Source organism: Bombus fervidus, chromosome 10 (genome assembly GCF_041682495.2).
Source record: "Bombus fervidus isolate BK054 chromosome 10, iyBomFerv1, whole genome shotgun sequence".
In the NCBI taxonomy this organism is placed as follows: Eukaryota; Metazoa; Arthropoda; class Insecta; order Hymenoptera; family Apidae; genus Bombus; species Bombus fervidus.
In genome coordinates, this window is record NC_091526.1 from 10887850 (window position 1) to 10905083 (window position 17234).

Sequence of the window (17234 nt, forward strand, 5' to 3'; positions counted from 1 at the left end):
GAAATTACAATCTATATTTATGATTTTCAGATTATACAATTTATATCGAAAATATAGAAACCGCATACCGAAACTTTATAAATGAGACCAGAGTCGTTGTTACGCTTATGTATTCACAATTGAATCTAAAGAACCATACAGTAGTGAGCAAAATTTTTAAGCCAGGCATATAGACAAATGATTTAATTTCTATAGGAATATATTCATAGTAATTATTATTATAAAAATATATTATTAGAAATTCTATTCTTTTTTATTAGATGTTAATTTAAATTATACATGTATGTACGTAAGATGATTATCTATTTATATTGTTTTACGATTTCAATTAAGTTCTTGATCTGTTCGGTATGAAGTCATAGCAGCAAATTAGTTTTATAGTTTCTGTATCTATAATAGTAAAATAGCGAAAATGTAAAGATATTTGGAAAAAAAAAATGATTTATGTAGGTATGATTTCAATATATAATGATTTATAGATCTGTAATTTGACAATTTTAGATCTATTTTTTATTGCTCATAGAGTGAACTCGAAGATTCTGTACGCGTAGTTAGGAAACATTGTAATGGTAACATAATGTATAGGAAGCAACGGATACACGTTCATCGGAGCGGAAGTCAAGCACACACAATCAGGATCGGAAGTAATTCCGGTGGCCGAACACTGTGATGGTATTGTTAGCCGATCTGCTGAATAATAATTGGCATTCGGTGCATTTACATGGTCACGATCGTAGAGTGTCAATATCTTTCCGGATGGAATGGAAACGTCACTCGGTGGCTTTGCTCCGTGATATAGTGTTCGTTCAGTGTTTGCCGTGAATCTATGCCCGTGACTTCATCGTCCCTTCGAAGGTACGTACTGAAAGTAAAATGAAGCTAATCTTTTTGTCTTCGTGTGTGATGAAATATTCCTTACATTATTGCGAAATCCTTAGAATATATTTACATCTAAATTGATGTTACTTAAGACGAGTCATCCGAGACGATTAGAAGGGAGTCGAACAAGATTCAACGGGGAGAAAAGGGTTGCTATCACGATGAATGAACGTGAAATTATGTAACAAGTTAACAGAAATACGTATGTGCATATAATCTGTCGAGAAAGTAGAGTGTGCATCTTTGTGGAATATCCTACATAAATTATTTCGGTACAGTTTTAGTCAATTTTTTTGAAACCCTTACAAATACAGTATTTGTCAATTTTTTTGAAACCCTTCTCTCGAAATATTGATATTTTCCAATAATTTATTGCATCGTTTCTTGTTTAACTGCCTGCTTTTTATTGTGATGCTGATTGATTCAGAAAACGAATTATAACGATACATTTTTACTTTGAAAAAAATATTTCAAGTTTTCCTCCTTTCCTTCTTTCAGTTGAAAAATATTGGTTGTTCTATAGTTTTGTAGATTGATGTATCGAATTTATGATAAATGTCAGCTTATTATAAGTTGTCTTCTTTTCGGAAGAGGATGGGCTGCGTACCTAGTGGATCATCGTGCAAGAAGGGCAGCATTCGATTAATGACTACGAAGCTTACTTTCACCAAGGGTCAGCTGTGCAACCTGAACACGTATTTTCGCAAACTGGTCGACGAGGCTCAGAATGGTGAATGCTTAACCAGTTTCTCAATAAATCTTACTTTTTGATTCGGCGAACAATGGAGAGATTCCGTCTTGGTGGAGGCGTTGAGAACAATAGAAATATTGAATTCAAGAGGAAATTGTGAACCGCCAGAGTTTTACCAGTCGAGTGTCAAATCGAATGGATTTGTTACAGATTCCTCTAATGCTTTTGCGATCGAAGCTATCGTGGAAAGATTGGTCCAACGATTGATGCGAAGCGCTGGTAATCTCGATCGAAGATTCTCATCTATGTTTCTCGTTTCATTAAACGAACCTCGACGAATAAAGGTAAAAGGGCGAGGAGATCGGAATTTCTGGAATTGTAATCATAATGTCAAGTTGAGAAGCTGGTGAACTCCATAGGAAGAAGAAGTACCAATACTTTCGAATTATATTTTTTTTTCTTTTTAGCAAGCTAGGTTTGAATATCTGCTGCGGATAGATGCATTGTCGATTTCGAGTGTAAGTCCCGAGCAGGGACGCTCGATGGTGTGTGTCGAGGAGGATGCCTCTCTACCAGGCTTTATTCGGCTGAAGATGCTTGGCGCTGGGGCGGAAGTCTGGCGGGAGTACGTGGATGTCGCAGGAAGGCTGAGGAGAGATCTTGTAAAAGCCAAATTAGCAAATTTATTGGCCACAGCTATTAAACGAGGTATTTCGTATCTACCGAATTCTTTAGTCTGCGGAATGGTTCACAGAGTAATTAAACAAATTAAACAGGGACAAATGTGGAGTCGCTGTTTCAGACGTTGCAGATCAAACGAATGACGGAATTTGTGTTTCACCTGGTCAAGTGGTCGATGCTGAAATCCTCGACAAGATATTGAAGCAACCGGACCACTGTCGAATATTTTACGGGTCAGGTAATGTTTTAAATTATATTTAAATGCTTTTGTTAATTTAAGAACAATAGAAATGCGCGATAAATTCTTTCTATGCAACGCAGTCGACAAGAGTCGCTCGTCGAGGGACCATAAACAAGAATAAAGTATTCATCGCTTCGTTATTATTCATCCAATTCTCCATTTCGTGCATTTCGTACATTTCGTGCTCCTTATCAATGTAATATTATCTTGGCATTACGCGTATCCCCAAACCCATTCTCAACGATTCGTTCTCGTTTTCGCTTTCTTTTAATCGTTCTTTTCATTCTTAATTCTCTGTCCCTGTTAGCCTCTGCTTGTACTAAATAACTGATGTACGAAGTAACTTGGTAATTCGATATACCGAGCGTTCAATAAATCAGGACAAGGCGCTCGAGCAAAGTTGCTTAATAACGACTGTAAGGGATTTAGAATAACGAGCACCCAGCAAGTATGCCCAGTTTCCGTATAACCGTATTAAGGAGCATCTTATAAATCAAGTCGTGCCGAGTCTCGTGTGAAACAATAACCGTAGCTAACGATGTGATTTTTTAACAGTGTTCCCTAGATAACAGGATCGTGTAATTGTTTCTAGCTGTCTCGGACGGACCATTACCAGAGCCAAGGAATCATCGAGTGGCCTTGATCGAAGATTCCGGAGGGATACTGCTTAGAATCGGATTGGATAAATTTAAAGCTCGCGAAGTTGAAGTCAGGCTACTAATCGGTATCGGAGTGTCGTCGTGGCCCACTTTAGCGGACTATCCTCAACGGATACCTCTCTATCATTGCGATGCTCTTCTTCATTACACCGCAGCGCAAAGTGTACGTGTATATAAAAAAATAAGTGCTACGATATCAATCTGTATGCTTTTTGATTCTATTTTTACGCCGTATTGATAGATCGTAACCTGTTCATTAAGTTTTGAGTTCGTTATCGCGTCGGCACTTATTCCGCTTCATTTCATCAATACAAAAGTATCGAAAAGTGAAGTTTATTAACTCGCGTTTCACGCACGCGTCATGTAATTAGAGCATTGATTATCCTCATTATATCGTTCGTAGATAAACGATTATTAAATAGCGCGGGAATCATCGACGAGGCTTTAAAAACCAGAAACTATGCGTTTTTCATCGGTGGAAAATAAGGTAATAGAAAGGCAGGTTTTCTTGAACGAGGAGCTTTAAGTGCACTTGTTTCCGATACGCAGCATTGGATGCTTTCTCGCAAAAAGTCTCGAGTGCTCTCGTCAAATTTTGTTTCACACTTTTCATCGGAGCTACTATCTCGAGATAAGTATTGCATTCCGCCACAAACGATGCCGACGCGATCTTTTATTATTCCTCGCTGCGCTCTAACGATCTATCGGTTTACCGTGTACCGTGACGCGTGTTGAGTGCATAGCTCGCGCAACGTAGAGCTGCACAACCGACGCGACGATGTAACGCTTGTTTCGTATAAACGAGGATTGCTTGAAACATCGATTTGCATGAGGTCCGCAAGGTAAATCCTTGGTTGGTTAAAGTTATTAGCGATTCAACCGATTCACTGGTAAATTAAATTAATGAACGAGAGACTGGTATATCGTTTCACCGCGCGAGTCCCTTTTGATTCCGCGAACGTAACAGAGTCGGTAACCATTTAAACGAATTAACTCGTTTGCTGGTGCCACTTTATACGATTGATGCGTTAATGGAAAAGCAAAGGCAAATGAGTTTTTCCCAAGTATACGTGCCTGTAATGTCTCGCTTCGGAATTTTCAAGAGTATATGTATGTATGTGTATGTGTGTGTGTATGTGAGAGAGAGAGAGAGAGAGAGTGGAAGATTTGATTTTGACTAGGCAATCTCCATATTCTTGCTCAAATGGACAGATTCGTTTGTTTCGCGTCATCTGTTTGTCACTGCTGTTCCAGGGCATGTACGCGGTAGTCGTTGGTCCGTATTCCGGTGCACGTTGCGAGAACCGAGCAACTCTCTGGAGAGTACGTGTTCCGGCAGCCGAGAAAATTATGAGTCAACACTATGCCGCCGACAGTGTACCAGCCCTCACTGAATCCGTGCTTTTGGAAATTTTATATGAGCTGCGCGAAAGCTGTACTTTGCATTTACCGATGAAACCAAAGGTAATCGATCCTTCGATCAATCAATACTTTGCAAGTTACCGCTTCGTTGATTCTACGAAAGGATTATTCTCCCATTTTTTATATTTTTTTCTTATTAGATATAAAAATACATAGTATTTCCTCAAAGGCTAATGATTTCTTATAATATACAAGTTTGATTATTCTATGCAAAGTTCAAGATTTAGAATTTTAAAACGTTGCATATGAGATGACTCAAATATCCCTACTTTATTCTGTTTTACAAGATGTTGCATACAATATTTTAAAATCCGATTCCCAGTTACATTTTCGACACACACACTTTGTCTCGATGGATTTTACATTTGAATAACTCAGTTGGATATATCATTTGTCTTTTTTGGACGTCGCTGGCGACAATCGTCTTAGAGATACTCCAAGGCGGGCTTGGTCTGTTTCTTTTGACGTTTTCATCTATGGGAATATTAGGTGCATATCATACCTTTGCACTTGTCGCAGGGGAACAACGACTGATTTCACACGACGTCTCTGCTATAATTCAACGTGCATCTAGCTGGTGCATCGTATCCGCACACAGACGAGCTTGCATTCACGCGATCTTCAATTCTTTGGCCTATTTCTGAAATACGAGCCATCCCTCCTCTGACACGAACCAGTTTCTTTTTTTCCTTACCTTCTTCTTTTCACGATAGAGATCCTACTCCGGCGTTGAAGCCTGAGATCCACCTATTCTCTCAAACCACGCCATTACGTTCTTAGCTATTTAATAAAAATGTTATTGTTAACAATTTATGGATTCAAAAATAATTTACCTGTCCTCTCGAAACTGCAGTAATCGAGGGCGTATCGATGAATACGTAATGAGAAAAGTTGAATCGATTTTTAAAGTTTCCTTCTTTTCCTTCCTCTACTTGCGGACTAGTTTCGTTGCACTTTATTGATCGCCATTCTTATTTTAACAATGATTATTCGTAGATAAATATGGGTAGACTGTGAATATTTTTAATAGTAATATGTATATAGATCGTAATAGAATATATCGGCTGTCAAAAACGCCACAAAGCATCCGACGCTTAAATGCTACTCATATCTAACATACTCTTTTGCATATCATGCGTACATTGCGCACATTTTTACATTTTTAAATTCTCCATAAATGCATGAAAATTCGCAATTTAAATACGAGTGAAATTTTTTTATTAGGCAGGACGGAAAAACGGCCCCTCGCCTCCAGATCGCTTACGAGTAGTTTCCAGACATATTCTGAGAACTGTGCACCGATGGGCTCTAGAAAGAACAGGACCGGATCCGTTGACGAGCTGGGCGCCCGATACTCTTTCGTGTCATGTTCTATTAGCGTTGGACGAGTTAGTCGCTGCTCTGAAATGCCAGAGCCTGAGGTGTTACTTTCATCCGCGCTGCAACGTGATGCTACAATGCGCGAGAGGTAATTCAGTTTGAGCAAAAAAAAAAAAAAAAGTGTGTTAGAAGAATGGAACCGGTGTTGTTTTCGTCGAGCTCGCTCTATCCAATCTCCGATTTCTTTTCGTTGCTATTTTTCATATAACAATCAATATCTCGGCGACACGCGCGGCTCGTCTGGTTTCCATGGAAATTCTTAATTAGCGATGATAACGACGTGTACCATTATTGAGAATGTTGAATGTATCGGCAATTTGTATGTATTCATAAGCTGTTCGATGATACTCTTCGATCGAACCGCCGTTTTTCATCGCGCTTTACTCACCGGCTGCCCGTTTATTCGCGTCACGCCTGTTACGTCCAACGATGTGTATCATTTAATCGTAGCGTGATTTAATTAAGACGCTTGAAAATTTACTAGCACGGACGCGCGCGACTTGAATTCAATATAATTCATAGTCCATAGTCCATAGAATTCATGTCTTTGTATTTTGAAGGAGGAATGGCGTATCACGAGGACTCTTACGTCTCTGATCGTCGATTGTTAGAATCTTACTTGGAGAATCTTCATTATCGTTCCTTCTCCATGACACGTGATGTACCAAGACCTCTAGACGTTATGGAGAATGAGCTCATTGTGAGATGGCGAGATATAATTGCCGCGTTGCCCAGAGAAACGTCCAATGAGGATTACGGATATAGCCAGAAACAGTTGGAATATTTTAGCATGATCCTAGAGCAAGTTCTACGAGCAAAGAACGCTTTGTTACAGGTAGAATTTCCACGACAGGATAGCTTGCTGCTTGTTACAGCTCCCGATAGTATGACAAAGACTCGTTTTCTGTGTTGACAGAACTACCCGGACAACTATAGTTACTCGAATTTCTCGGAATTATCCTACTGTATGACGGAACAGGTGGAGAATCTCGTGTTCCTATTGAAATTAATTCTAACACAGGCCAAGAACCAGAGTTATCCGATGGCGAATCGCAAGCTGCGAATGAACCATCATCATAAGGAATCAAAAAAAAGAAGACATTGCAATACGAGCAGTCAGTTCGATTATTCGGTCGGACTGCTGATCGATGTTATCGCAAGAGATAGAGAAACAGCCAATATGGATTTGGAATCTTTTCCAATAATGACCAAAATACTTTTACAATGGCTATACTTTGGTAGGAATATATCTATTCATGAATAAACTGCGAGCGTTTGTGCATTTATGAAAAAAATTCAAGATTCAAAAATTTATAGAATGCTGCGCAAAAATATATAAAATATCCAAATTAAAGTACTCGTAGTAGGTGAAATAAATTTCTATTTAGATTCTTTAGTCGTGTTCATAAAAATATTTGCACAAATATTCACGGTTTATTTATGAAATATCAAATTTTATTTTAATTTTAAGAATGTTTCATTGTTCAAGGTATGGACTATGATCGAAAGTTTCTCGAGCCTATTCTACGTCCGTATCTGAACAATCTTTTCAACAGCCTTCACGAACATGGTTGGTGTGCAACGTCTTGGAAGAAGGGACAGGAGGTTTATGCTTCCGAGATGCAATCGCTATCGATATTCTGTAAATCTGTGATAAGCGAGGAAATATCACCTGCTAACGGGATCGTGGACTATCTATCAAAGGGTTGGCGCTGGGCAGAAAATATGACGAAGATGATCGAGCGTTCGGGGAATTCTTTGCGTCTGATTTTTCTTCCCAGAGACAGGGCGATTAAATACAATTTAACTTTCACAGAGAACAAGAGTCTCAGCTCGTTCTCCACGTGGAGCAAAGCTAGGAGTGTCAGTACGATCGTGAGGAAGAAAAGTATACATTACAGAATCAGCGAGCTATTTGATTTTCTATCGAAGTTACAAGGATCGATTGCCTCGATTGAAAAGAAAGGTTAGAGGAAATATAAGATATTTACTGGTTTGTTCCATCGAATTCATAAACGAGTAAACGGAGTAGTATACAGTATAGGTACAAGAATTCGCTATCTTACTCGCGGAAACTGTCACGTAGTAATAACGAATTTTGGCCGAGTGTTCGAGTTTCGAGAATTAATTAGAGCCGCAGCCGTGATTCGAGTGAGTTCCCGTTTTCACGTGAAACTTCTAGTTACGGTTGTTGGAAAACATTAGTCTAATATTCTTCCGGTTAATAGAAACGAGTAAAATTAATTATTTCCGTGTTGCGTATAAATTCGCATTTGCCATTGCCGCATCGGTGAGAGAAAAAGGTCGATACCGTAGAACCGGACGAAACCATTTCTGTACAATTTTTCCAATACGTCATTCGCGGGGCTTTTGTTTCTCGCGTAAAAAGCTTTGTTTGGGAAACCACGAAAATAAACAAAAAAATATTCGCTCTCTTCTCTTGATAAAGATTTATGTGAGATTTTCGTGTGAGCATTATTTCCTGCTGACATCTTTTGTTCCCATCGAACGTGATTCAACTGAAGTTTAAAATTATCCCCATTGTTGGACAGAGGATAGTAGTAGCCGAAATCCTTTCACTCAGCTTTGGAAAGGCCATCGAACAAAATCCTTTCTCCACGGTATGGTAGCCCTATCTAGCCGCGATCGTGCATAGAATATACGTGTTTGGCATTAAAAATTGAAGAGCAGTGTCATTCGTTGAGCGAGGCTAAACGCGCGGAAGAGACAAAGATTTACGTTGACGTCGCCAGAGAATCTCATACGTAGCGGGCACGTAAAATTCGAGCTGAAAATGCCGAGCGATAGATCAACCGTGCGAGTTGCTGGGGAGAGAGCGGTTTGGGCTTCGCGTTTTAAATCAACGTCGTCGTTCGGTGACGTAGGCAAATTTCTGGTCCATGTCTCGATGTTCGGTCACCGGATCACAGAAGCGTTTACGTAAGTTACGTATATGCGGTACGTGGTGCAAAATCAATATTTTCGTTAGGGGTTGCAGGACACACGGAATTGAGGGATGCCAGCCCTTTGACATACGTCGCGTCGATGAGCAGATCGCGAGCTCGACATCGTGGTCCTGGCGATTTGATTTCCGCCATGGTCTCCCTCGGCAAGTTCAGGGTGAGTTGTCTAACTTTCAAACTTCACAACCTCTCTCATATTTCCGTGATTTTTCTTTTTATCGCCTCAACTTTCGCGTCTACTTTAACTTAACTCAACATTCTCCGTTCTAGTTATTTTCGGATATTTTTGCAGCCTGCAGTGTCCTCGCAAACATATCGAGAACAGTTTAAGCTTCCGAATAAACTACTGCATCGAGAGAAAGGTAGTCGAAGAAGTTCCTCGTATTTGTATATCTGCGAGAGATTAAGCAATCCTTCGATCGAAATTTGTCTTACGTCGTAGGATGGATATTTCGAAGTAGCGAATTTCTGTACTGTCGTATGGGCAATTCAGCAGTTTGAACGTATGTAAATCAAACGCTGGTGACAGTTGCAAGCATTTTGACCAGTATATCATACGGCAATGCGGTATAGGTTCGATGGCCGATTATTTGTCGGAGTAATTTCCGCGGTGAAACTTGCGTTCCTGGTCCTTCGCGTTCTACTGTGTTTGCTCGGTTTGGAGTTTCGGCTCAGCTTTCATTCCGCGCGTAGTAGACGCGAGGCAGCTTAATTACACACAGTTCGCGCAGTTTCATTAGATTAGACGAGCACGGATTTCCGGTGCACGAAGGCAATTCCAGGACAGTAATTTCACAGGGGTGTCCGCCGTGCGAACACGTTGGAACGACGTCGAATCGCGCCAGATTCTACGACAATAATATCGAGGCGGAACTTGAAGGAACTGCAGATTTCGTTGCTCGAGTTCCGCCATTTCCGACGAACCGCTTCTTCTTTGACGCGCGGCGGCCCATTATCCTCTGCTTGTATAATCGAGTCTCAGTCGATTTAATAGCGACGCTGGTAACCGTGTTAAGACCAGCTACCCTAGATAGAAAAACCACCGATCTTTATGAATTTCGCGCTGGTAGAACGCCATTGAATCGGTCGTTAATGCTTTTTCACGGACAGGATTAAAGGTAAGAAGGGGAGGATCGAATCAAATTCGAAAGGTTGTTGTAACGGGAGAAGCGAGAACGAGCCAAAAGTTCCGTAAGGCTTTAAGCGCGTGCAACGCGTGATCGTATGTGCGCATATGTATATATGTATATATGTATGACGAAGGGTTATCTCTCACCAGGAGGCTTCTTCCTTGACAACGCGAATTAAACGTCGCTCACACGTCGCTGTTAAGAGACCGGCCCCTCTTGTGTATCGTTCCTCTTTCCGTTCGCATAAATCTTCGACGAATATAAATTGACTTTTAATCGGGGCGCAAATAAGAGTTAATGGAACGTGTATATTAAATCGGCCCTTTTATTAAATTTCACACGAAACATCCGACTATACGATTACAGTATTGACCGAGATTATAACAAATTATTTAAATCGTCGTCGGTGGCGCGGAGAAATCAGCTTTTGTTCTGGACCGTGTTACTCTTTCAATTTTAATAAAGCAACGTTTATTCGTAAACAGTTACGCGCAACGGTAATTGTTAATTAACATGAAGAATAATTTCGAGAGAACGAGCAGCTGGGAAAAACGCGTTCGTCCAGGATGTCTACGCTTGAGATTAAATTTGAAACGGGCGTAATCAAAGGGACGGCTAAAAAGACGTTCGCGTTTTACGAACGGGTCCGCTTTTTAGCCCGCGTCAAAACGACTTCCGTTTTTCTTGCATTTTCGAGCGGCAGTTTGAAATCCGGTTTAATGCTTCGGGAAAGCCGGCGACGAGAAACTGCGAAGTGAAACCTCGGTTTACGGAGAGATCATAAAATCGGGCTGCGATGTTACTTCAAAGGATCGTGTTACCGTAATAACGACAAGAAGGTTGTTGCCACAACGACGTTCATAAAGGTAGCGATGGGAACGATGCTCTCGCAAACGATATCGATAGACTGTCAAAAAGTATCATCGCATGCGTTGTCTCATAACGTAGGAAATTACTTTATCTTGAAAATATCCGTAGTATGAATCTTATTACGGGATATACTTTCTTACCTATACTCATATCTTCTGGATTTAATGTTCATTTTACCGTATTTATGATCACTTTGCAGTTCTTTACGGTGTCAAATGATATAAATATCTTGTTGGATGTGTCGATCGCTAGTAACGTCTTTTATTCAATGAACGAGCGGACGATTGTAAAGAGAAAATCAGAGAGAACGGTTAAAGGATAGATATAGACGTTCCGGTAAACGAATCCAGAATAGAAATTCTAATCGCTTCTTAACGATCGCAATGTAATTTTAGCTCCAACTTCTTTGAACGTTTATCAATCTATCAAAATGACATTTTGATATGTCTTCGACAGTTTAATTTTCTCCGAGCTATTACGAGAACTTTCGATCGAGCTCAGGGGGTAATTAGACAGAAGGCACTTTGCTCCTCTGGAAACAGATGAGCGATAGAGTTGTAAATGAGAGGACACGATCCCGCACTTACGAAGGCCGATTTTTTTTTACTGTCCGTCAGGAGAATCGTTCCCTCTGCTCGCCTGTTTCCGCGTACTTTCTCAATGAGATTTCGCCTCGGGATCAAAGGGATTTTCTTAAAGGTTAGCGAGTCTCCAGAGAATCTTAAACGTGTCAGCATTTGTAGGGCTCGGAGGATCGAGTTAAACCAAACTTAATAGGTGTCAAAGAGTTTACACGCGTTGGGTGGACGTCGAACCAAAATCCTCCTTGGTCGATATCCTGGCCGATATCCTGGCCGATAAACCGGCACCGACGAAATTCTTCGTCAGACGTTCTGAGATCCTATTTTCCACGACTAACGTCATTCACCGCGAAATTGTTTCGATTCTGTTTTCTTTGGGTGAAGTAACACGAGCCGAACTAAATAACCTGCCTACTTTCCATCGTACCGAACGACATTTTTCGATTTTCTCTTAGAATAAAATTTCATATAGATTTTTTCATTGCTAATCGGAATGTTAAGTTATAACGGAAGAGTTCGAGGATGAATGATTTCAACAATTTGGAGGATGCTTTCTGCCTCAAAAGTGGTCAGACCCGCGGCATCCACAGCGAGACTTCCATGTAAGATCAATAAAACTCTGTCCAATTCCCCCGTCGCGTAGAATGGAACAGTTAGAGCGGAATTTTTCTATAGAGGTTCCGAGTCGGTTCCTACTTACCTGATTAACGTCCCCATCGTTCGAGGCATCGGCGTCTAGAGCTGTTCTTTCGAACAAAATAAACGACACTCGATTCTTTCCTCGTTCGTATCTCCCACGAGAGTAAGTAGAGAATCTAACGTTTTCAAAGCTCCTCAAAGTTTGTTCTGTTCATCGGGTGACAGACTTTCCTAAAGGAAGATATGCTTTTCTATTACATATTTCATTTCGTAATATTACATCGGCGCAAGATATGGTTTGATATTTCTTCGACTTTACGTTATTATTACGATAGATCGTGAGTTTCTTCGAAGCAACGATAACTTCGTCGTGGAGTCCTCGACCATCTTTTTCAACGAATGAAACTCGAATGATCACAGAAGTTCTTCGTGAATTAATATCGTTAAACTTTTACGCAGTCGAGAAGAATGAAAGTGCGCGATCGTATTTTTCGCTTTGTTTATTCCTAACAGCGAAGAGAGGATCTTCGGAGGTCAGGTGTTTCCATTTCAACTAATTTCCGGTTGCGCGTACCTCTGCCGTGATAGCCTTTTGGGAATGTGGTAGCGCTTGGACGGGAATCGATCTCTCCAACATTCTTGTGCGCAATTTTGTTTCAGAAAGAAGTTTTCCTTTGGACGATATATTCGAACTTTTTATCTCGCGAACGATTCCCCTCCGTGCGTCGTGAAGTTGTCATGGAATTTCCCCCAGATCGTGACTGTGAGAAATTTTCATTCTGTTTGTCGTACCAATCAGTCCACGTGAAATCGAAGCAGTTTTCGCTCGCGGATCGCGGGCTTGTTTGCGAAGATCTTTCGATTGGATTACGCCCGGGTCGTCAGCGATTCTTCATATGTATTTTTCAACGATTTTGCCGAGGAATCGTTCGAACCTGATGCACGAAACAGTCTCGAAGATGGAGTAAAAAGAGAGACTCGCTCGTGTTCCTGGCACTCCGGATGTATGTTTTTCCAGAGCCACTGAAGACGAATAAAAAGGGAAAAAATGGACACGTATTTACTTTCCCGGAGCGCTCTCGCGCGTTCTGCACACCGAGGAGCTCTTGGCTCCTGCCCCTCGTCTCCGTCTTCCATGTGCCAAGTAACTTTCTACTTAAAGAGCGACAGCCCGATTCACCGGGACCCCCTTATGCTTATGGAAAATGCGTTTTGCGCTTCGAAACTAAGTTTAATCCTAGCTACCGCCGAACCAGGTTCTACGCGCCACTGCCGCGCACCACCTTCCTCTCGTTCAACCTTCGAACAAAGGGGAATTTTAGCAGTGCTGAAGTTAGCAAAGATTCTTAGCGAAGAACAAATTTTTCGTTAAATAAAGTGAACCTTTCTACGCTGTTTTAACGTCATCAGCAGTGTTTTAAAACACGAGGAAATACTTTTTCGTTTTATCTACTCGGAAGCTATCCTATTCCTTTAAATCTTCCAGACGTGCAGAGCTAAATCGTGGATCGGATGTAAAGTCAGTACGAAACTTTTTCTTCTCTTCAGGTTCTGCAAGAAGTCGCCGCTCTTTTGCCACGGGAGGAGCAAGTGGCCGTGTTGGAAATGGTGCAACGCGTGGCCAGAGAATCCTCTCGTCGTTCGAAGAAGACCACCTGCTTGTATACATCCAGTTCACCGATCCAAGTCTACAGACCGAGGTACGGTTCCGTCTCTCTAAGAAGATCCTCGCTTTTAACGAGTCGTTAATGGGCGTGGTTCCCTTTGGTTGGTACTCGATGTATAACGAATTCCGTTTTCTTCGTCTCAGACCGGAGTCGGATTTTCTGGATTCAGCCGCGCGTCTGTCGCCAGGAATTCGCGAGCGGCGAATCATCGCGGAGCATCAGAAACAGCTGGAGAGAGAGATACAGGAGATGCATGACACTGTGAGACGTAACGCGTTGAGAAGACGACGTCCGTGTAACGTCTGGGACTCGAACTCGTTGTCCTCCTGGAATTCTTCGATCGATTCTATCGCGGGCACGATCAGCCTTAGAAGATATCGCGCTCCAATATGGGACGTTATCAAAGGTTATTTTATTTGTGGTATATTCTAAAAATACAGTGGCATGTTTTAGGTATGCATTCTGTGTCTTATATGCAACATTTTGGAATTTTCTTGTCGGTGTCACATGACGCGTTCGTATCGTCATGATATCGGTAAAATTTGAAATTAATATGAAAATGTATATATATGTATAGAATCTTACACGTACATACGAAGACTACAGGCAAAGAAGACAACCTTTTTCGCGAGCCACTGTATTTACGTTGAAATAGTCATTCCATTTACCATCTTTTATAAAGTCAATTATTTTAACCCGACTCGCGATCCACTTGATTTACTCCCGCCTCGTTTCGAGGCACTCGATTGCTTAATACGAACGTGGCAACAATTTACCAGCAGCGCGAGATTGGTTTTTTTCTCCAAACGGAACCTGTAACGCCGTGCAAACAATACGGCGATCGATTTTTCAATTTCAGGAAGTTCACCGGCTCGGTCTAGCTTGCGCGTGGATGGTAATATCGAGAAAAATAAATTCGACGAGATGATAAGCCGAGAGGAATCGCCGACGTGGAGCACGCAAGATGCTCGAAGGAAGTTGGACTGCTCCGAGTCGAAGAATGGAGACGAATTGCCATCTTGGGATACGCTCGAGGCAACTCTGAATAGGAGGCTGTGTAATTACGGCAACGCCCTGTTAGGATCCTTGGAAACGGACGAAAGTATTGGAAGAAACTGCGTGGCGAAGTCGCGAGAATGATTCCTTCGAAGTAGTAGGTGCTTCCAGGGAAATGAATTTTTTATCTGGAGGCGAGTCGGTGGAAATTGTCTAGGTGGAATCGTTTTTACATTTCAGCATGTCGCGAATACGCTTGATGCCCCTCCTGTCCCGGATACATCGCTTTTAAGATACATGTTCATCGATTTTGACACTTGGCCGACATTTTCAAGCTCTTGAAGCGCCGTTGAACGGCTCGCGACACGACTTTCGTGCTTTCGCAACCGTCAAATAAATGTTTCCCTTGGAAGATATTTAGTAGAGCTTTGGTAGTATCGAGCTTTGCCGTTTGTTCAGCTCTTCGATGAAACGCGATGGAAACTTAATTTTCGCAGACAACGGGTAACTTTGTGTTTCGAGAATGTGTCTCGTTGACTCGTAAGTATATAATGATTACAGAGATAGATAGGTAGATAGAGAGATAGATAGATGGAGAGATAAATAGATAGATAGAGAGAGAGAGAGCTAAAGAGAGAGAGAGAGAAAGCTGTGGAACTCGGCAGATGTACACGCGCAACTAGAACATCGCCTTAAATTTTAATCTATGCCTGAGAACGATTACGTTCGTTTAGCTCTTGCCACTTTTCGTTCTGACCCTTCGTTAATTAAAGAGAACCGCAGGCTGATTGGAATTCCGTTAGCGATCCGAGTTAACGTCGACTGATTTTGGCAAATTCGACGAAAGAAAAATTTCCTTGCAACACACCGTCCTTCCTTTCTATACTTCCATCAATCTTCACCACCTACGGTTACGCTCCATGACCGTACATTTTTATTAAGGATCCCCAGTATAGAGCTCCGGCAAGATTTCCTCTCGGAGAAGCTTTCCTGAATACTCGGTCTCTTGGTTTCCATCTAATGTCCAAACTTCTCTGCTCCCTAAATTGTGAAAAGATGTAACGCTAGGATTATTTAATCGCGCGCCGCTTTATACGACACACCGAATAGAAAATAAACTTTCATACAAAGACCGTGATGCGTCGATGACCTTGTTCCGCTTAGAAAATTCATTTATTCTCCTTTTTCCTTTGTTTGTTTATATATTTGGCGCGTTTGCTTACAACCTCGTTTTATTTATTTGCATTCCTGCTTGTTCGTTTATGTTTCCGGCTTGTTTATTTGCATCCTCTCTGTTGTAATTACGTACACTATCGACGATAGGATACGTGTTAATTTAAATTCTCATATATCATTGTACACATATTCGATTTCTACGGATTTCGTAGCGAGTTTAATCGCGTACGCGCTATCTAGGATGTTCAGAAGGTCTCTGATTATTCTTACGAGACGAAGTAGGAAAAAGTTCGTTTGGTATTGGTCAGTCAGCGATTTAACGTGAGGATCGCGGGTAATTGGAAATAGGCGAAGGCTCTCTACCAGAGCGCGATTCGATTAACTGGATGTAAAAAAGCGCAGTTTTGCTAACAGCCTCGCAATTGCCAATTAAAGTCGTTGGAATGAGCAACATTGTTGTAGCATCATCGACGAGTCATTGAGCTTTACCCACGTGAGCTCTAATCGCGTGAATTTCACTGGCCCGAAAAGCCTCGAGTTCGTTGTATTATTCTTCTCTCTTTTTTCACGACCAGCCATTGTATACGAATCCAAAGCATCAAATTTCGAACATTCGGGATACGAGTCACGTCGGTTTTCTCGTTACGTGAACGTTTAACGTCAATCGAGATACTCTTCGTTACTTTCCTTTTCGTACGGTTATTCGTGGTGATTTATATATATATAAATGTACAGCTTCGAAGTAACCTCCAAACAACTTTGGATTATAGTTTGATACTATGCTCCGTGATGTCCTCGCAATTAACTTCAACTAGTTTCGATCTACAGACCACTTGCTAATGGGCGAATCGATCGATCAAGATTACGCGGCAATGAGACGACGAGAAGAAAAGATGTATCGTAAAGTCGACAAAGTTACAGAGAAGGATGCGTCGGTTAATGATAACAAAAAGATATTGTTCATAAAATCATGGAGACTTAGATTCGTATAGATGTTTCACGACCAAACGGCAGGGAGAAGACCGAGAGAGAAGACGCAGGAGGACAAAGGAGCGGGACAGAGGAAAAATGGAAGCGGGAGCATCGTCGTCGTCCTCGTCGTGGTAGTCCTGGAGAGAACTAAGTGGGGACGGACGAGGGGTAGTGTTCGTTCGGCCGGGCTGCTTCCGTGTATTCCGGGGGTGGTTTTGGTGCGCGCGCGCACCGGGGTTGCGCCGTGGTTTCATCTCAGTTTCGCAGCCTCCCTTCCGCGGTCCGCA

The 17234-nt window shown here is 41.6% G+C and overlaps 1 protein-coding gene across 5 annotated transcripts; it reads left to right on the forward strand.

Moving 5' to 3' along the window:
- Positions 1-292: 292 nt before the first annotated feature.
- Positions 293-15929, forward strand: LOC139991522 (uncharacterized). Of its 5 annotated transcripts, none has more exons than XM_072011671.1 (15): positions 293-855; positions 1471-1609; positions 1781-1914; positions 2038-2278; positions 2373-2489; positions 3085-3314; positions 4406-4615; positions 5798-6041; positions 6514-6788; positions 6870-7191; positions 7443-7919; positions 8943-9073; positions 13685-13836; positions 13947-14209; positions 14663-15929. In XM_072011671.1, exons 2-15 carry the CDS (start codon positions 1474-1476, stop codon positions 14941-14943), a joined length of 3213 nt encoding a protein of 1070 aa, XP_071867772.1. In that variant the 5' UTR covers positions 293-855; positions 1471-1473; the 3' UTR covers positions 14944-15929. The 5 variants fall into 5 exon arrangements, 4 of the variants coding, with proteins under 4 accessions (XP_071867772.1, XP_071867773.1, XP_071867771.1 ...); XR_011800867.1 differs by lacking the exon at positions 293-855 and having other exon boundaries at positions 1385-1609; positions 14663-15370; positions 15411-15929; XM_072011670.1 differs by lacking the exon at positions 293-855 and having other exon boundaries at positions 1385-1609; positions 14663-14956; positions 15040-15929.
- The last annotated feature ends 1305 nt before the right edge of the window (positions 15930-17234 follow it).